The sequence below is a fragment of the Pelobates fuscus genome, chromosome 6, assembly GCF_036172605.1.
Source record: "Pelobates fuscus isolate aPelFus1 chromosome 6, aPelFus1.pri, whole genome shotgun sequence".
NCBI classification, from domain to species: Eukaryota; Metazoa; Chordata; class Amphibia; order Anura; family Pelobatidae; genus Pelobates; species Pelobates fuscus.
The window spans coordinates 83,581,406-83,602,760 of NC_086322.1; the positions used below are offsets into that span (position 1 = coordinate 83,581,406).

Here is a 21,355-nt window from a genome sequence, read left to right on the forward strand (position 1 = left end):
ACTTCTGCTGCTCAGCCCAGGCCCAAATCATATGCGCATGAGTTCACAGACCTAGCCCAGGCCCCATGTAGAACAATATTTTGGGGTCAACTTATCCAATGAATACAAACAGGTCAAACCCTATATAACACCTAAATTTTTGGTGTCTACACTACATTTAAACGTTCTAAAATATTTTTACAGACTCCAGTAAGCCAAAATTGTTCACGACTCCACAATAGAAACCTATTCATCATACCATTTCTGTTCTTCATATGATATCAAAAACACTTTCAGATATGGAGGGGCCCTTCATATCTGAAAATGTGTAGAAGATCAAGTGATTTTCTCTCACTTGACTGTGATGGGTTCTAGCTACTAGATGACTGGACAGATCGAGATTGTATCTCACCATCTGCTATGTAACCAGAAATTAGACTATGCTTTTTTCTGCACTTTATGCAAGTTATACACCTGATGGGCAGCGGGTACCACCATGTTCCTGGGATGCTCTGGGTGTGCAATCATCGTGATGTGAATTTTAAAGGGACACTATAGTCACCAGAACAAATGCAGCTTATTGCATTTGTTCTGGTGAGTAGAATCATTCCCTTCAGGTTTTTTGCAGTAAACACTGTATTTTCATAGAAAATGCAGTGTTTACATTACAGCCTAGTGACAACTCCACTAGCCTCTCCTCAGAGGACTGCAAGAGCGGCTTCCTGCGGCAGTGCTGCACAGTGAGCAACACTGCCGTTCAGTGTCTCCACCTTCTGCATGGAGACACTGAACTGTACTCCTAGAGATGCATTGATTCAATTCATCTCTATGAAGAGATGCTGATTGGCCAGGGCTGTCGTTGGCTTGTGCTGGCTCTACCCCTGATCTGCTTCCTTGACCGTCTCAGCCAATCCTATGGGAAATCATTGGGATTGGCTCAGACCACCACTTCTGATGATGTCAGCAGACAGGGGCAGGTCTCAGGCAGACAGGGGCAGAGCCAGCAGCTGCAGACTTGAATACAAGCAAGATTTTACTATATTTAGGGAGGCAAAGGGGGCTAGATGGTGGTTTTAATACTATAGGGTCAGGAATACAAGTTTGTGTTCCTGATCCTATAGTGTTCCTTTAATCATTTGCCGAGCTGTGCTAGAACTTCGCTATATCAGTATGTGTCATTTCCATAGATGTAACATTAAATCTATAACCACAAACATGAACCTTTATATCCCCTTAACTAACTGTATCCAATAATTTTTAGGTGTGCAAATGTACAAATTATTTCAACCAAGTCTAAATACATAGTATCAACCTTTTTTAATTCATACCAAGTTCCCTTAAATCCACTACTGTAATCCAATAACTCCTAACATAAAGCTTGCATTGAAGTTGCCTCTTGACTATTAAATATTCGTTTTAATAACGCTTTGCCAGTATCATATTCCCTTTTGGCTTAATTACCGCTTGATCCTTGTGGCACACTAAGAAGGGCAATGCAGTATCACACAAGCCAAAACAAATTGAATCAGAAAGCCCTTTTCCATTTCAGAATTGCGGCTCTCTGAGCCTTTCCTCCTGATGAAATCTGTAACATATTACAGGGCATTCACTAAATGGGTTTAAAACAACACTAAAACGTGTTAAGGAATTTAAAAAAAGGGAAGCTTTGGCTAAATCCCATATAGTACATGATATTGGATTTATCTTCTGACTGCAAATAACGACATTTGCTCAATAGAGCAATGCATTTTTTTTTTTAAAAAGATACATATAACTTGTGTCCAATTTACAGGTTAACTATTTAAATGACAGGAAAGAAATCCCTCCACTGCTCAATGTGTCCTAAAAGTGGCAAACCAAAACCCGTATAATAAAATGATATACTGTACTTACTTAGCACTGACCTTCAAAAAAATAAAATGCTGTACTGTGGGTAAAGAGACACATGCAACTGCAGCAAAACAGGATGCACCTGAATTTAACCAGTGTGTGAAGAGAGCTCGAGACAGACAGATGCAATATGGATGCGTTAAAGGATCACTATAGTGCCAGGAAAACAAACACTATTTAGTCCTTAGGGTCCCCCCCCCCCCCCACTCTCAAGGCCCCCCTCTCGCTGGGCTGAAGGGGTTAAAAACCCTTTCAGCCACTTACCTTAATCCAGTGCCGGGCTCCCTCGGCACTGGTGACCTCTCCTCCCCCTCCGACGTCAGCTCCCGAGTGGAGCCGAATGCGCATGCGCGGCCAGAGCCACGCATGTATTCAAACCGCCCATAGGAAAGCATTACTCAATGCTTTCCTATGGACATTCTGCGTGCTCAATGCGATTTTCGCATTGAGCGTCGCAGAAGCACCTCTAGCGGCTGTCAGGAAAACAGACACTAGAGGCTGGATTAACCCTGCAATGTAAATATAGTTTCTCTGAAACATATGTTTACAGCTGAAGGATTAAAACCTGGGGGGACCTGGCACCTAGACTACTTAATTGAGCTGAAGTGGTCTGGATGACTATAGTGGTCCTTTAATGCATGGGATTCTGCATATTCAGGACAAAGCTGCTGACCGATTTCCATAGGTGTCAAAGAAGAGAAATATAATTGAATTCTTGATAAATATAAATGTTCATTATAGAATATAAGAATCAATAAGTCCATGTGGCGTGTCTGTTACAGAAGAGACAGCTTATATTAGTTTTACCAATTTGTCAGTATAACTTTATACAAATCACAAGCATTCAATTATTCCTTCAACACTTCTACTGGAAGTCTTTTCCAGGTATCTACCTCTCATTTTCAACCTACCCCTTTGGCTCACTGGCAAACTGTGTCCTCTTCTTCTATCTAGTACTTCAATTTCTGTCTTTAAAGTGAAAAAAAAAAAAATGTAGATTGGATTGCCAGCATATTTATTGGGTATAAACGAATACCTTACAGAGCAGCCTTTGCTTGTGGTCTAAATGATGAATCCATACGAAGATTTGAGAACTAGAAAGATTCCTAACATACAGCAAACACAGTGCAAAGGGCAGTAATAGGTGATATGGCCGAAGGTATGAATTACATCATCTGCTCAAACTGCACTCAATAACGGGAACATTAGCCATTAACCAGTATGAAGGCTTCCAGTACAGCTCTAGAGTGCAGATTAAATTAAAATCCTATGTGCGAAAAAGAATACATCATCAGCCCCTCGGAAGACTTAAAAGAAAAAGAAACAACAGGTGTATTTTTATAAGTACGCATACGACTAAAGCGTGAGGTCACCATCGTTCTCCCACTGGGATCCAGTCATTAAGGATATACATTTTCTCATACCGATTACAGCCAGCCTTACACATATGGGAAAGTTTACAAATCAAATGGATTAATATTTGACACCAGTAATGGAACTGGAGGCATGGACAGGACAAAACATCAGATATGTTTGCTTCATGGTGCATCGACCAAAATATAGTATATTCTGAAAATTATACAAAAAAGAAAAGTAAAAAAAAACCAAACATTTCTCACAAGTGTGCTGGGCTGCTAAAAGGAGCATTAATGAATGAATAATCCCGACAAAATTAGCCTGCACAAAGCTTATATTGCTTTTAAGGTTTGAATTATCCCTTTTAAGTATGTTCTATCCAAGACAGTCACCATGAACAATAACTTAAAAGCAATCATAGGAAGAGTTACTATAGTTTAGGCCAATTATACTGTAAATTCTCAGTACTATAGAACTACACCCAAACTGATTAGCAAAGTCCATGCAAATATATGAAAGTGCAAAGACAAAAACCGTAATACAACAATAAAACTATACAAACCACATTTCCATGTATACAAGAAGCCGCTACCCAGTTGAATCCACTGGAAGAAATTAAGCTAAGTTCTAAAACACACAAACCATAGCATAGTTTGCAAAGTACTTTGCCAGGAGGTAAAGTGTTAGAGTTGCGACTGTTCTTTTCTTTAATTCATATCCCAGTCCCCATAAGAAGTACTGTAACTTTTTATATCCTCAAAAGACGCATATGTTGAGATTATTTAATAATTGGAAATTGTTCTAACAAATAGCTCAAAGAGTCATCTGTTTGTTTTAAACAGCACTGTCTCACAGACTGGTATCATCTACAACCTTGGACAAAATAACGTACTCAACGCATGTGCAACTGCTCTACATGCAGGAATTACATACGTCTAGGGAAATCATTATGACTGCAATTAACCTTTGGCTCGGCATGTGTGGCCTCTAGTAACTTTTCACCTCTGTTCTAAACGCTGATAAACTGTATACAAAAACAAGTGTTGCGCTAAAAATTATACTTAACATCCAAAGGAATAAAAAAAACAAAAAATAAAAAAAACACAACCTCCCCCCCTACAAATTAGTGCAGATTATCCTTATTATAAATATACAGTGATTAATACACACACATGAGGGTTGCACTCACATTTACCAGAGCCCTATCAACCCTGGCTCTGGGTGAGAAAGGCTCCACTTGAGAGGGAATAACTCCCACAACACCCATACCCAAAGACTTATTTCCAAAGATGGCACTCTGTATGCAGTGACTGTAGGGATGACAGAACCAGGAAAAACCAATGGCATAGTATAACGCGCTATCCACTTTTGGGTTATTGCTGATAAACTGTATGTCCACAATTAAAAGAGCACTTCAACATCAGAAGATTTTAGTGCTTTATTTTCTAATTTAGTGATAAACATTGAGTAAGTAAATGTTTGGGCACCCATGACAAAACAGGGTAAGCTCAGTATTTATTAACACCGCCTTTGGCAGAAATCTGAGTCTCCAAAGACTTAATGTAGCTACCTAACAGCCTTTCTATTCTTGCTTTAGTAATTGTTCCCAAAGTTCTTCTTACAGAATACTTCTAGTTCAGAAACATTCTTAAAACATCTCTCATACACTGTAGGTCTGAGGTCAACCAAGTTATTAATAGTATTCAGGCCTGGGGGCTGCAGGGGCCATTTTGAAACGTTATTCATCAAACTTCTTTTCAGCTTCGGATACTTTATTGACTATGAGACATTGGTTTTCAAGATTTGTTGATATTCTGTAAAATGTATTATTTACAATATTTTTTTATTTACAGCTGCTCAACCCCAAAGTATAATAAATCTAGCCCTATGTTTAAAACTGGCAAGGTGTTTTTTCTTCCAATAATACAATGTGCTCAAGGTTTACGTCATCAGATTACAGCACATGATTCCAAAACGTCTGTGTCCTAGGCAGGTGTTGTATCGACGTAGTGTTAAACATGGACGTTTGAGATGAAACTGCAGGCATAGATTCATTCTAGTGACCTTTTAAAGCGAATTCTGTTTGTGCAAGCATCCCTGCAGAGCAGACTTGTGTACAACTATTCATTGTCAGCAAAATCTACAAGCAGTTCTACTGGAGATTTTTCTAGATCTTGTTTTAACTTTTCTTAATTACATTTCAGACAGTGGAAAATGCAAGTAGACATTGTATCAATGGTAGTTTTTTTCATATACCTTTTCCTTGCTCTGAAAGAGTCCGTTACATTTAGTTTCTAACCCTCAGTCAGTTACTTGGTGGAGCATTTGCAGAAGTATGTTGAGTTTACATTCGTTTACGGCAGAGGCGTTCTCTTTTTTTTTTTTTTACTTATTAATTAAAAGCTTTTTGTTAAGGGGGTGCTCATATACACTTGCCAACAGCATTGTCAACAGCAGCAGCATCTATATAGTGCCAATATATTCAGTAGTGCTGTACAATTCTAGAATGGGGATATTTTACAAGCTTACAATTTATGAAATACAATAACCACTACAGACAGCTTTTGGCTTGTCCAGAGCCACGGACATCTCCATTCATTTTTCTGACAACTGACCGTTCTCAGCCAATGCATGCAATTCTGTGCAACAAAAGTTATTGACATTAAGCTAGTCCTGAACTCTAGTTCCTAGCTGGCTGATAACCAAATGATGCTCCAGTAGCAGACAAGGTTAGACAGCATATGTTGAGCGTTTCATTCCCCAGGCACCGTGACCACTTCAAATTATTGAAGTGATCATGGTGCTTCTAGCAACCCTTTAATGGGGTAAAACAGAAAACCAGACCAGAATGATATTGGTGAAGTATTTTCCTGCTGCTTGTGCAAGTGCTACAGTTCTAGAAACTGTTAAGTTAATTTTACATGAATATGGAGTCAACAGGTTATTTTCAAACATAAAAAGCAAGCATTAACAGCTTAACAAATATTATAGAGCTATGCAAAGCACGTACAGAGGGCATGTAACTCCGCATTTATATCCAGTCACTAACATTAAACACTGGATCATAGCATTTGAGCTCCATGCTCTGGTTCCTGAATGTCACACGCTACTGTATCTGATGATATTCTTTTGAGATTGTGTCATCTCACAGTTGTACAATATAGTGGAACATTTGAAATGTCAGCATTGAAATATTGCTGTGTTCCTTTCAAGCACTACTGATTCCAACAGGGTTTTTTTATCAGGGTAATTAGGGTTACTTCCAACATACTGTAACTACCATCAGGCAAGTGCTGTATTTGTTCTCTATTTTATATGCTTACAGAGGCATTCACTAGAAAGTCAATTTTAGCAAATTCAATCAAAAGAAAGGTCAAAACTAAAGAAGCTAAAATAGCCAAGTTGTGACTAGTGCAGGATTGGAATATTTTTCCAAATCAGCTATTTGTCTTAAGTTTGCCAATTTAATTTGTGACAATCTGCTAAATGTTGAGAAACCTCATTACTGGATACTACGAAAAACAAATAAATAAAACTCTCAGGATTATTCACTCTTTGCGAATACACAGAAATACATTGATAACCCCATCTTTTTTGGGGGCGGAGCCAGCACCTGAGTAAGCAGGATGTGTTCCTTTGCACCTCTGACCGTGCTTTACAAGATGGCGCCGGCTGGGGCCTACTTCACTCCATCGTCAAATGAAGTCAGCCTCCAAGATTTCCCTCCTGCTGCACCCCAGGTACGCTCCGTGCCATGGGCATCCATGGAGGAGAGTGACTTAGCTCCCTTGACCAAAGCCGACATACTGGCGTTGAGGCAAGACATCAAAGCCATGTTTCAGGCAGATATGGCGCTCATTAGAGAGAAGGTCACCACACTTGCCAGTCGTGTTGAGGCAGTGGAGGAGGACACGGGAAGTGCTTAACTAGGGCAATCCGCCACAGATGCTGCTCTGGGCTCACTGCAGAAGAAATGTGCTGATTGACAACACAACAAGCCAGCATGGAAGACAGGGCTAAAGCCCGCAAGTACCTGAGGCGGTCTCCAACACCGAACTGCCTCCAAAACAGGCCAAACAGCTAGTGATTCCTGCTTGCATCTCCGAAAAGCTGCCAAGGCACCCCAAGATGCAACTACGGATATCCTGCTTAAATTTGTATGGGACTCTGACCGAGGGGCCCTCATGGGCGCTACAAGAGGCTCGGCAACAGTATTATTCGAGGAAGTGTACCTGGTCATTTGCAGAACAATTTCAAGGAACATCCTCACATGGAGGAGATCTCTCCGACACATTACTCAAATGCTACGTGAACATGACATCTCATATAGCGATCTCATGGGGCCCACACTGACTGCTGGCGAACAAGGCGCACCTCCTGTCACATATCTCGGAGGCACCTGTGTTCATACAGTCGCTAGGCCTACCAGCGGAGCCTGTCCAGAAAAATGCATGTCCAGCTTTGACTGTAGAGGGAATTACTCCCTTTGTGTATAGAAGGGCAGTGCAGTGGCCACCTGTGTTCATACAGTCGCTAGGCCTACCAGCGGAGCCTGTCCAGAAAAATGCATGTCCAGCTTTGACTGTAGAGGGAATTACTCCCTTTGTGTATAGAAGGGCAGTGCAGTGGCGACCGACTCTCCTACTTAACACCTAAAAGTGCTGCTCTACTTGTCCTAAATATTAATGTTCAGTTTTTCTTTTTTCAATGTTTACGTTGTTGCATTCACGGTTTATTTAACTCAAACCCTGGCTCCGTAGCAAATGGCTTGCTCATTAATATAACTTTTATACCCCTCACAACATTACTTCCGAACGTGTTCTGCTCTCCTTTTGACATGAGTACTTACCTACACATTCAACCACAGACATACACCCTGTTTATACATCCTCCTGGCCGGAATCGGCTAAAGCTGTAAGCTAGCAGAAGGTCTTTCCACTGAAGCTATTTTCCCAATAAGTGCCAAATGCACAACCCCCACTTACAAAGCTATGTTCAGTCAGCAGGCAGTAAAGCTTCATATAAGCACCCCCTAGTTCACCATTAGAATCTCTTGGGTTTAGGAATGCAGGGTATTACAGTATTTAATTATTTTAAACTGGTTCAATTCTACACCGGTATCATTTTGACTGCTATACTACTTTTATCTCCCATTATACACATGTGATGTAATGGGATTTCAATGTAACCCACAAAAATAAAGAATTACAAAAAAAAACAAAAAACATCATTTTAACAAATAGATTATGTTAAGATCTATATTCCTAGAAGCCAGGAGGATAGCTGCTAAGCATGGGTGGGATTGCATGGGTCCAATTAAGTGCATTTATTATATTATATAGCTATACCACACTATCTTACAGTGATTCTACTGAAACGTGTCAGGTGATGTACAGTTCTTTGTAAGAAATCCTCAGTTGGGATTCTGCCACTCTTTTAAGACTAAAATGCGTGGCCGCCATGCACACACGTCTACTACAGACGAGTCTTTCCTTAATATATAAATCGATATTATCCAGCTTATATCCCAAACGGACGATTACATCAAGAAGTTTTAGTAAATTATGGGACTGTGATATATCAGTACTTTTATTATTTGATCAGCTGTATTACACAATGTGTATTTGCGTTTTATGTCTCATCTACAAATAAACAGTAATTTAAAAGGAAGATAAGGAAATAAAACAAGTTTACTTTCCATGTTAAAAGCAATGCTACTGCTCGGTCTATAAAAGAAACATCAGCATAAAGATTTACTTGTGTGCAGTGCTATAAATTGCTATTTATGGTGTACTGATAAAAGGTCTATCAAGATTCCATAATGCCTTTGCTGATGGGTACACTTTACATAAAAATGACTGGTTACTATCACAAAATGTTTGCGTTTGATAAATGCAGTATTTTGTTTAAGTGTAGAAAGGGTAACTCACTTTCTCTATCAGTTCATAGCACTCCTCCAGTTTCAGAGTTCTGTTTTGTATGGAGGTAGATGCTCTATGATATACGTCCAACCATTCTTCGTATACACTATCTGGAATCGCTGCTACAGCAAAGCAGAGGGTTCTTAGACCTGGGGGGAAAAGAGGAGCAAACATTAATGTGAAAGGGAGACTCCAGGCACAAAACCAACTTTTCTGCATTTTGAAACTAGTTGCCTGAATTATGAAAATACTTTGACCCTTGCAGTGCTGGTTTAAACATATCCAACAGTACAGACCGCACAGACTAGAACCAGAGGCTTACAAATGGTCAAACTACTTCCTGATGATGACAGTTCAATGCAGACAAACGTATGGTAGTGTGCTTGCACATGCAGCAGTTTTCAAATAGTTTGGTCTATTATTTAGATATGTTGTTTTTGAATATATGTCTGGGGATAAAATGGGGCAAAAATAATGGATCAATTCTTGCTTCAACATGTTTATCTTTTTATTTGTGGATTTTATGCAAGTAGAACAAATAGAAGTGACCTGATTTATTGTATGAAAAGGCTGTTCTGTACCATAAAGGACATAGATCTGGATATTTAGAAGGAGCAAAGGATAATTTTGTAAATTTGCCTAGATAGGTGAAATTGAATACATTTTTTGATAGAAACATAGAAGTATTTCACCCAAAATTACGTAGGTTGTAATTTAATGTTTAACATAAGAATTTGATGTGCACAAATACCACTCTGTATACATTATATATACACATACATTTGGCTGATGACAATTGACCTAATCGGAGAACAATCAGAATATTCCCATGGTATTTAGGAACAAGGCTTTTTAACACACAGCATGTCTGTTTTGGTTTATAACCACAAGCGTGGACTCCATAAACATGGTCTACAACTGTACGGTCTGTATTTGTGTATGCTACTTTATCATCTTTCAGGAGAAGTAATATTTATTGTTGGTACCTATGGAAGGCTATGATTTAACATTTGCATCAAAGAACATCAGGCTAATTATACAATGGCTAAGAAACATAGGAGGGTGGTAACCCGAATGCTTGAAGACTGAAGAAAAAAAATAAATAAAAAAGTTTCTTAGTAAATTGTTTAAGGAATACTTAAAATATAACTTATTAGTCTGAATATTAAAATTATGATATATACAATAAAATATTAAAGTTTTCTATTTATAAACGCTCACAGCAAAAAAAAAAAAGAAATGGTTATCTGCAGCAATGTTACCAGGTATCACCTTAAACAGAGAAAAAGTGTAGAGTAGGTTAGCGCTAATAATATACAAAGGAGGCAGCAACCTTACAGAGGGTCACCCTCTAACCCTCTGGGATAAGGATGTACAGGAAAAAAGGGGAGAAAAGAGATACAATAAAATAAGTCCCAATAAAAATATAAAAAGGATATATATAAATATATATATAAAAGTCAATATAAAAAGGAGGATAAATGTCTATGTTGCGCTGGTGTTCTCTCTTCTTATGATGCTTTGGATCCTCCCGTGATATGTAAAATATAAAAGGGAAAAGGACCAATGGTGCAGATTGTGGGGTACGTGGAAAATGAACAATAAAATCCATTAACGCGTTTCACCTCAAGGGTTTTATCAAAATTTATTTCCATTTTGATAAAACCCTTGAGGTGAAACGCGTTAATGGATTTTATTGTATACTTTTAATAATAAATTACGTTTGGCTTTATCTCTGTGCCATTCATATTTTTATTATATATATTTTTATCACTCCAATTTTATATTATCCTTTCCTGGCATTTTATATATCCTAAGGTGGGGATTATACCACCCACGCCATATCTCAAGTGCAGTGTCATCTGCACTGTATACTGCGAGTATATTTATTTTGTTTTGTATATACCACATCTTATCTTCAGAGAGCACTATCTGTTATATATTTTTCTCCCTTCTCCTGAGAATTGGACAGCACCAGTGGATCAGAATTTCCTGATATCCTACTAGCAGGGATTATACTGCAGAACGCCCATTCCACCTGAGCTGGTTATAGCTCATACAAATGTGAGTTTATTACATCTTTATTCTTCATTTTCCACGTACCCCACAATCTGCACCATTGGTCCTTTTCCCTTTTATATTTTACATATCACGGGAGGATCCAAAGCATCATAAGAAGAGAGAACACCAGCGCAACATAGACATTTATCCTCCTTTTTATATTGACTTTTATATATATTTATATATATCCTTTTTATATTTTTATTGGGACTTATTTTATTGTATCTCTTGGCGCAGCCTTTTCTCCCCTTTTTTCCTGTATCACCTTAAACAGAGCATCCAAATTATAGGAATGTTGTAACTGCCTGTGATCTAGCTGCAATTGAAATAAAACCATTTAGAAATAGCTGTTGCTGCACACCATTTATAACACTGACAGAGAAGCAATGTGAGTTTAAAACCCATAAGCTGAGTTTAAAGAACACATTGGGAGTAGGGTGAAAGCTCAGAATCCAAAGAAAAGAATTCCCCTATCAATATATTATATGAATATGTAATATCAATAATGCACTTGAAGCCTTAGTACATCCCAACAAGCCTTCGAGGACACTTAGCAAATACTTTCAATCAGTAAAGGTTTCTAATCTCATGAACAGAGATTTGCTGTCAAGGAGAATATCACACATTTAAAAACATATCTATGCAGAGGAAAGCAAGTGTAACCTATTCCCAAACCCACACACACTCCATGATCAGGAACTTGTTTAAATCAAAATATAAAAGCATGTCTTAAACACATAAGATGAGATGTCATCAGGTCTCACCTTCTGTAGCAAACTGCTCCAAATGTTTTAAGGTAATTTCTTTATACTTGGATGTTTCAGCCAAGCGATCATAAATGACCGTATCCTTTAAGAACCAGAAAAAAATTAAAAAACAAATAACAAATATAATTTTGAATTCAGCAAATGTCAGCATGATATGGTGAAGTCAAACTTTGAAGTCTGTTATTTTCACTTCTCATTAAAGAGAGGTAGTAACTGAAGTTAAATCAATCTTCTTGGCACACAGGAGAAGTCATACATAATCCTCCATCACAGACAGGGATCTGGGGGAGAATGGAGGCTTATGCCAGTCTGAGTTCATTAAGACCTGGGGATAAAATCTGAATACCACACGTAATATTTCATAACACTTTACTATAAAGTTTGCCATCTCTAGGAAAAAGCACATGATAATGTCTCTGCACAAAGACACAGGATGCTGTCTTCGTATGAGACGTATTCTCACAGCAAATCTAAAACAAAGAAGAACTATGACAATATGGAATTGTGTCTGGGACACAATTCTAAAAAGTGGTGCGAAAATGTAAAAAGGAAGGAAACACCAATGGAATGTCCCTGCTGGTTCCCCTGGTGATTATCCCACTTTTAGTTCTATAGACAATTTTTTTTTTTTTTAAGAACAGAACATTTTTATACATGTCAAACACTGTACGTATGTCTCCACTAATGTATTCATCAAGTAGTATAAATGACAAAAGCTCTTACAATCATGGCAGACAAACATGTTAACTTCGAAATGGCACCGAAAACATACCTGGAGACTTTTTTTTTTTTTTTTTAATTTACAATAAATTATTAATTTTTTCTTCAGAGTACAGAACATCCATGAATGCAAACAGCCAACAAAGCAAGCAGATTAGCAAGCATAAATACGTATGCAAACATGAACAGACAATGTTTATGGAAGACTGAGTTGCTTTGCATCGTAGTTTACTTACAGCTCCTTTGCAGTACAATCTCAGTTTCCCTGATGAATTACGAACGATCACAGACATACGTTTTCGATTACTGCAACGAAAGAATAACGTAACACAGGTTCCCCAGTATTCAGACACACGGTTAACAATTGGACTGCTCTAACAGCTTTTTAAAGCTAAAATGTCTACACAGATTTTAAAAATATATTATATGGTCATGTTATTACTACTTACCTTGTAAATTCAAGCACATTTAACAACTCGAATCGTTCTTCTTTACCAAGCTTAAAAGAAAAATCAATAGCATAAAACCATGTTCAAACTAAATGATTAAACAAAATGAAACATTGTCACAATATAGAATTTAACATGTCAGACACTATTACAATATAAATAGTAACAATTTAACACCATTGGCAGGGAACCCATTAGAACTAGTGGAGTTTCATTGATTCTCAACAGTGAAGAAAACCTGACCTCCATCTAAACCCCATAAACCAAACACCTTGGCAATTTAGCTTTTAAACTCCTGGATCAAACATTACAATTATTATTAGCTTTACTGGTAGTTATGTACAGAAAATATAACCTAGGACACAAAGTACATAAAATAACATTGCATGATACATAAAGTTAAGTAAACAAGTTTGAAACATAGTTGTGCTTGTTTTATTTGTTTTGCTTACTTTGAAATTAGTGACCTCTTGTGGACGAACGTATAATTAGAAAATTTTAAATTTGTAGAAAATCAAAAATACCACACTCAAAATTAGGGCAGCTATCGTGCTGTTCTTACTGCATAGTTTTTTTTTTATTATTCAATCTCTACAACCTTAGATAGTTTGAGACTTGCAAATGCAGCAGATAAATCTATCACTGGCAGAGTACCATCAGGCTAGTACATTTGTGTAGAGTACCTCTGCACATACAATGTATGGTTTAATTAATGACAACTTCATTGTAATGAACATTGAAAAAATAAACAGCTGAATTGGAGAATTGTCTAATTCTGTAATTCTTAATTTCACTGCTTAGTAAATAAACTCTACAGTAAACCTAAAAAAGCAGGATCCCAGCAATACAGAAAAAGCACTTCACTTGAATCCCAAAGGAAGCACATAACAGAGTAATTAAAAAAAAAAAAAAAAAAAAAAAGGTATACAAACTACAGTAAATCTGTTTGCTAGATATATATATTTTTCTTTAATATGTGTTAACATAATTTTGTGAATTAGTGACCTCTTGTGGTTTCCTGTATCATTAAATGTATTGAATTTTATAGAGTATTTTGCAAGACCCATGAAATCCAGTTCCAGGGTTAAATAAATAAAACATGTCTAAGAGAATGTATAAAAAGTTTGCAGTTTATACAGCTATGAGTGGACTATCGATCCAAAGCGGTATTAGCAGATATACATTTACCAAACACAAAAAGTTATCGTTTCCTTGAATATCAGCATGCATATTTATATAAACACATTTAAATGAAAATTCAATAAAAATGATCAAACGACATACTTACAGATTCTATTATAACGGTATCTGGTGTTCTGCCGGTAAAACAGAAACGCAGATCCCGCGCCGCTCGTACCAGAGCTGCTTCATCTGTACAAAGAAAAACAATAAAAACACATTCATTAATGCTACCTGACAAACTTTGGAATTCACATAGGCATTAAAATGTATTAGGTTATTAGACTTTAAAATAATGGTCTCATCTTGGTAATTCTAGTAGTAGTTTATTCATAGTGCACAATTAAGAACACCCAGGTGTTTTATTTATAGATGAGGTTTTTGGGAGAGTCTGATGGAAGTGTTCTGGGTAGGTCAAGTGACAACAAGACAAGTTTGTCTAACATCATGTCAGCTTAATTTATCTTAACTGATCCCATGGAGTCAAGTTGCTCAGTAGGGCAATGCTCCATAATTCTGTATTTAGCAGTTCCTTTCATATGTAATGAGGAACAATTTTCATTGCACAATAAAAAAGAAAAATATGCATTTTCTACAGGTTATCATCAAACAAACACAATAAAATTAAAAATCTCTCAGGATATAAGATAATTCAGAGTAATATATTTAAAGTAATGCTAGCTTTGGCATTTTTAAAAATATACAAATGCAAGACTGTTCAGGTCTACAGGTCAAAGGTAAATCAATGTCTGCATTTACATATTCTACATAATTGATATATAGAAACACTAATGGTATGTGATTAAAGGGACACTATAATAACCAAAACCAATACAACTTAATGGTGTGGTTCTGGTGTCTACAGCATGTCCCTGCAGGGTTTTTAATGTAAACATTGTCTTTTCAGAGAAAAGGCAGCGTTTACATTGCTGCCTAGGAACACTCAGACGGCCACTAGAAGTGCTTCTTGTGTTAGTCTTCACAGAGTGCAGCTATGGCATTTAGCGTCTCCACACTCTGCTTGGAGTGGCAGTACATTGCCCATAGAGACGCACGGATTTAATGCATCTCTATGAAGAGATACTGATTAGGGCAGCTAATTCTATGAGAAAGAATTGGATATGCTGAGATCATCAAGTTGAAAAATCTTTTTACTGAGAAAGGATGGGGGCAGAGACCTAAATAGCATAACACTACAGTGTCAGGAATACAGGTTTGTGTTCCTGACACTATACTGTTCCTTTAAGTCGCTCATTTTTGTACAATAATTCCCAATAGTGCAGACAGATTTATGTTGCAGTTAACCAAGTATAGTTTTACCTGGTGAAGATGCTTGATAGATGATCTGGTCGCCTTCCCGTTCGGGCACTGCAGTATGACATACTGCCATCATTGTGAGAAACTCGCAGATCACTGGCGCAGTTGGCTAAAAACAAACAGAAAACTATTTACATATAAAGCATTTCCAAGGTGATTTAGGGTGTGTGTATATATAATATACACACACACACACTGACTGAATTTCAAATATACAACAACCAAACCAGATTTGTTAGAACATTATTTATCATAAATATTGTAAATTGCTATTGTATATTTTAGACTAGATTGCAAACTATGTTGTGCATGCCATTACAAACAAAATGTAATATACAAGATTTATTTTTCTGTCTTTCAAGCTAGCATTAACAAGACGGCACTGTCATCTTGTTTGCTCATTGATTAAGTAATGCTTCTAATTATATAACATACTGCTTAGCTGCTAGGAACAATCCCAGGTGTAAAGCTACTGGCCCAGAGGTATTCTTTATAACAATTACAGTGTCCTTAAAAACATTAAATTACTTGTCCCTGTGTGTCCAATTTAATTTGTATAAGGCACATATGCCATTGAGCTTGTGGTTCAAACCCAAGTTACCCATTTGGAATTTGTATGCAGCACTTTATATTTGTGAATAAGTAGCAATATGAAAGTCCAAGCACTGTATAAATAAATGGACCGAAACATCCAAAAAAAAAGTTTGTAACAAAAATTAATATAGCATATCATGCTGATATGGTTGTCTAAATAGATTGGGAAAGAGAATAAGTAGATGCTCAATAGCTGAATTGCTTTGTAAGGCAAGAAAAAAAAAAATCTCTCCAATGTCATTTCAATAGGTATTTCAGCCTTAAAGGTCTAAATCACTTTTAGTAGATATACCCTAATAAAAACATGCCTACATTGAATCATGCTTTTTTCCCCATTGGGGGTGGAAAAAGTTGCAATTCTCTTGCCAGCAGCCTGTGCAAGACCTCCCCTTCTTCCCCAGCCCAGGCTTTATGTGGCTGTCCAATAACAGCGTTCATAATGCAGTTCAATGAGAAGTCTGTGCAAGGGAGGTGCTCTGAGCAATTGCCTAGCGCTTGAGTTTAGCTCTACTGAGCTAAAGAACCAGAAAGTAACAGGACCGGTTATATGATTGTCAGCTGGTGGGGTAGTTAAAGGACCACTATAGTGCCAGGAAAACACTCCCACCCAGCTCTGGAAAGGGGAAAAGGGGTAAAACGTACCTTTTTCCAGCGCTGGGCGGGGAGATCTCTGCCTCCGATCCTCCTCCGTTCCGCCCCGTCGGCTGAATGCGCACACGCGGCAAGAGCTGCACGCGCATTCAGCCGGTCGCATAGGAAAGCATTCATAATGCTTTCCTATGGACGCTTGCGTGCTCTCACTGTGATTTTCACAGTGAGAATCACGCAAGCGCCTCTAGCGGCTGTCAATGAGACAGCCACTAGAGGATTTGGGGGAAGGCTTAACCCATTAATAAACATAGCAGTTTCTCTGACTGCTATGTTTATTTAAAAAATGGGTTAACCCTAGCTGGACCTGGCACCCAGACCACTTAATTAAGCTGAAGTGGTCTGGGTGCCTAGAGTGGTCCTTTATATATATATAAAAAAAAAAAAAAAAAAAGTGTCAATATCTTTTAAAATCTGCACTTATTGTAAAATAGAAAAAAAAATGTTTTTAGTAAATGGACCACATGTGTGACATGTCATGATTCCCTTTTATTCCAGAAGTTTGGTCCTTAAGGGGTTAAACAGTTTTGGTGTGTATAGATAATGCCCCTGTAGCCTCGCTGCTCAATTCTCGGTCATGTAATAGTTAAATAATTTTGTTTATGGAGCCCTAGTCACACCTCCCTGCATGTGACTTACACAGACATCCTAAACACTTTACTCCTGTAAAGAGTCATCTAATGTTTATACTTCCTATATTGCAAAATCGGTTTAATTGAGAACATATTTTTCTTCTACTCTGCCAATTTGTTTGCAAGACCCTACAGGAGCCTCCTATGTGCGATCTCCTGCTCTGTTTATTGAACTATAAAGTATGTACCATCATGCAGGCTCTGTCAATCACAGCCAGGGGAGGTGTGACCAGGGCTGCATAAACAAACAAGTGATTTAACTCCTAAAATCTTTCCCAAAAAAATAGAAAACCAAGATACAGTAGCATACATAAAATGGTTTGGAGGGAATAGATTGTATCTTACATGATTGTTTTCCAGATTCTCTAATAAAGCAGCATCATTGAAGCCCACATTTTCTTCTTCTTTCTGTAAATCATGCCTAAGGAATAAAGTAAAGTGGAAAAACTTGATTGAGCAGCAAGTAACAATATGCTACTTAATGACTGACAAATTTGAAGATCTAGAGCTCCTAATAATATGACATACATATGCTTGTTCTTTCTCACGCATTTCTGAATGCTTTACATGTATACCTGTAGAAGTTATTTTTCCTAAACTATTACTGGGAGCAACAGAGTATTTTATATGCAGCCCTATATATGTACCAGTTACCTGTCTCCCAATACTAGTAATGCTTGGGTAGAAGTATTTGACATGCAACTTTAGTCTGACGGCTGAAATACTAGACGAGGAGACAGCGGTACATCTCGAATAGTATAAAATAGGCCTCCTCCAGAAGGGCGCTTGATCGACTGTTTCTTTGGGACCCAAATCCAAATTTTGTTCTTCTACCCTGGTTCTTGGCTTTTTCAGAGACTCAATGTTTGCCGTGTATAAGTGCTTTACAGATTCCCATTGCATTTAACCCCTTAAGGACACATGACATGTGTGACATGTCATGATTCCCTTTTATTCCAGAAGTTTGGTCCTTAAGGGGTTAAGCTAAACACGTTTGGTGTAAATACAAATACCTTGGTATTGTCCTAGGCTGATTTTTAAAATATCAATTACTATTAATGTGACATGACAAACTGTTCCAGAATAACCGCATTCACCGGTCAGACCTCCAGTCTTATCCTAGTGTTTTAATTCAGATCTGAAAGCTCTGTGTATTCCATGTATTAAAACATATTTATCTGGTAAGTGCTGATGTGTCTTTTTAGAACCCTATTAGCCAACCAAAACTAAAAGTAAATTTCTTTGCTGTATTGACAGATTAAAGCTTGGGAATTCTCACCTCTGCAGAGGACTTTTCAACAAAAATATCGTATTAAAATCAAAGACTGCACGGTCTCCTTCTACAGGTCAGATATTTACACAAAAGTTCTGTTCTAAATTGCACCATTAATTATCCATAACCCCTTGACACAAGGCAAGGCCACACTTTGAGAAGAAAGCATACTAGTTAGCGGTGCTACATATAGCATACATGTATTTTTTCCTATAAGATCTACGGGGACTTAGCTTTGTACCAGGCAGGAAACTGGTGCTAGGTTCTCAAGGTTAGCAGCAGTTGGTAAAAAGTGACAGGTTGGAAATCAGTCGCATACCAAGTGCTAAGTAGTGGATAGCAGTTCCCATAGATAATAATGGTAGTTGCGTCTGGCAATGTCCTGTTGCGACTGGTGACAATTTGCAGCAGTTAGATACTACTAGCTAAAAGTAACAACAGGCATTTTAGGGAGTTGTTAAAAAATATTTTAAACAATTGCGGAAACATTGAAAACAAGCCATTAGTGCAGAGCACATGGTAACTACAATGTAATATTTTCATACCCGTGCCGATGTTTACCTCTATGCTGCTACCTCATGCACAGTGGGAGCATTAGCATCACTGAGGATTGTGGAGAGCCACAAGATGACATCACTTCTCACTTAGCCAGAGTGATTTCACTTATACGCAAGAGAACCCCCAAGTTGGTTGGAGGTAATTAAATCTTAAAAGTCAGTGGGAACACATTCTATAGTACAGAAACCACTGTGCCATTTACTTAAGCAGCAGCCTCAAGAGAATTTTTTTTTTTTTCTTTTATGCTTAATGAGGTATTTTGGCATTTGTTCCAAACTGACTGAAGATGCAATTTACAAGAAGTAGTCATTTGCCTTTGCTGACCACAATCATATCAATATTACACTCTGCTTCCATTCCAGATTTGGTGTTTCATTGAACCATTACTGCATCAGACACACTGTCCTCAATGCAGAAAGATGACACCCCATTCCCTGAAAAAAATATGGAACCGGATATGCTTACCAACTATCTTCTGAGTACCTATACTCTTCTGGCTCTGGACAATGACTACGTAGAATATGAGAGAGAGGCAGAAAAGAGAATACATGGTGAAAGGGTAAGCGAAAAGTAGCAGTAATAAATATGGGCTAGTTGAGAAGAATATGAAAAATACAGATCAAAGGTTTGCAGATAAAATGAATGAGCCAAGAAGGAGAAAAATAAAATAATCATTCTAGTATATGATATGGTTAGTTTGAAATATTTCCCACAGTAAAAAGGTTTTGAAATTTGAATATTCAGAAACCAGATCATTCAATGTGCCAAAAGCCAATATCACTTGATCTTTATTCCGTGATTGGGGCATAGACATTGCATCTGCAGCCTCACAAAGGAAAACAGTGCTGTATGTGCAAACCTATTAGTGACTGTCACATGCCCACTAAGGGATTCTGACACAAACCGTAATTTAATCTATTTGTCATCAAGCGTCAGCATGCAAAGTACTAAGATGTATGCAGTGTGGATTCAGTGTTTCTCAGAGAATCACAGGACCCATGCATTGTGGAGATTACCATGTATGAACCGTGTGTTCTCAATACTTCTCAAGACAAAAATCATCAAGCATGATGACTTCACTGGAGGATGGCAAATAATTGGGCTGCTTTTTTTTTATTATGCACTTTTCATGTTCACAACACGCACTTTGTAATACAAGTTGTATATTTTGTACATAATATAGAGTAGTAACTGGTAGAAGTGTTGGTCTATATGAAGATATCTGTGCAACGGTACGAACATTTTTTATAATGGATAGATTTAGGGGGACAGAGGAGGAGGGTTGGGGGGGGGAGACCATAAGATAGTACTTGTTGGAGTTCAGTTAGTTGGTTTAAACTTTTCAAGAGTCGCACTGTACCACTCCATACAATAGTGGATCATCTTGAGTCATCATACATCATTTTGAATCATTATGAACTCGGCTGACGAGACATGTTCCGTTAATCAGTCTTGGGGATTACTTTCTCTAAATGTATTCCACATGTGCCAGGCATCGCTCCAGAATTTAGCTTTGGTGGGGAGGGCTGCCCTACATGAGGATTCATAATGTTGTGTTGTTTCAATTAGGTTTATACATTGCTTTATGGTCGGTGCCTCGGGGCTTCACCATGTTTTAAGCTCACGGGCCATCTAGCCAAGCACTTTGTATAAAAGAGTTCCAATGGCTAGATATCAGCTTACGGGCAGGGCTCTTACCTCTTGTATTTGTATGTGTATATTGTACGTTTCTCCACTAATTGTACAGCGCTGCGGAATCTGTGTGCGCTTTATAAATAGCAATAATAAATAAAAAATAAAAATTTTTTGCTTATCATAGCCAGCGCTGTGATGTTAATTTGGTAAATGAGATACTTTTTCACTTTGAGTAAGTTAGATCGGTAGTTGGGGAGCAGCATACAGTCAGGTGTTATAGGTGAGGTAGTTTCCGTGCTACCATGAATTAGGTTAGCCATTTCTTTCAGTATGTTAGTTTTGGGCATTCCAACCAGATATGGAGCCTGGTGCCCGT

At 37.7% G+C, this 21,355-nt stretch overlaps 1 protein-coding gene across 3 annotated transcripts in view; it reads right to left on the bottom strand.

Annotated features, from left to right (window-relative positions):
* The window catches only part of ATP8A1 (ATPase phospholipid transporting 8A1), a 168,987-nt gene that overhangs the window by 54,421 nt on the left and 93,211 nt on the right, over positions 1–21,355 (bottom strand). For 2 of the 3 annotated variants that reach the window (XM_063457911.1, XM_063457910.1), the window contains exons 16-23: positions 19,810–19,854; positions 17,859–17,934; positions 15,643–15,748; positions 14,432–14,514; positions 13,144–13,193; positions 12,931–13,000; positions 11,972–12,056; positions 9,156–9,295 (exon numbers count right to left, since the gene is read on the bottom strand). In XM_063457911.1, the coding sequence (XP_063313981.1) occupies positions 9,156–9,295; positions 11,972–12,056; positions 12,931–13,000; positions 13,144–13,193; positions 14,432–14,514; positions 15,643–15,748; positions 17,859–17,934; positions 19,810–19,854 (655 nt within the window). The remainder of the gene's footprint in view (positions 1–9,155; positions 9,296–11,971; positions 12,057–12,930; positions 13,001–13,143; positions 13,194–14,431; positions 14,515–15,642; positions 15,749–17,858; positions 17,935–19,809; positions 19,855–21,355) is intronic. The other variant, XM_063457912.1, reaches the window with a different exon arrangement.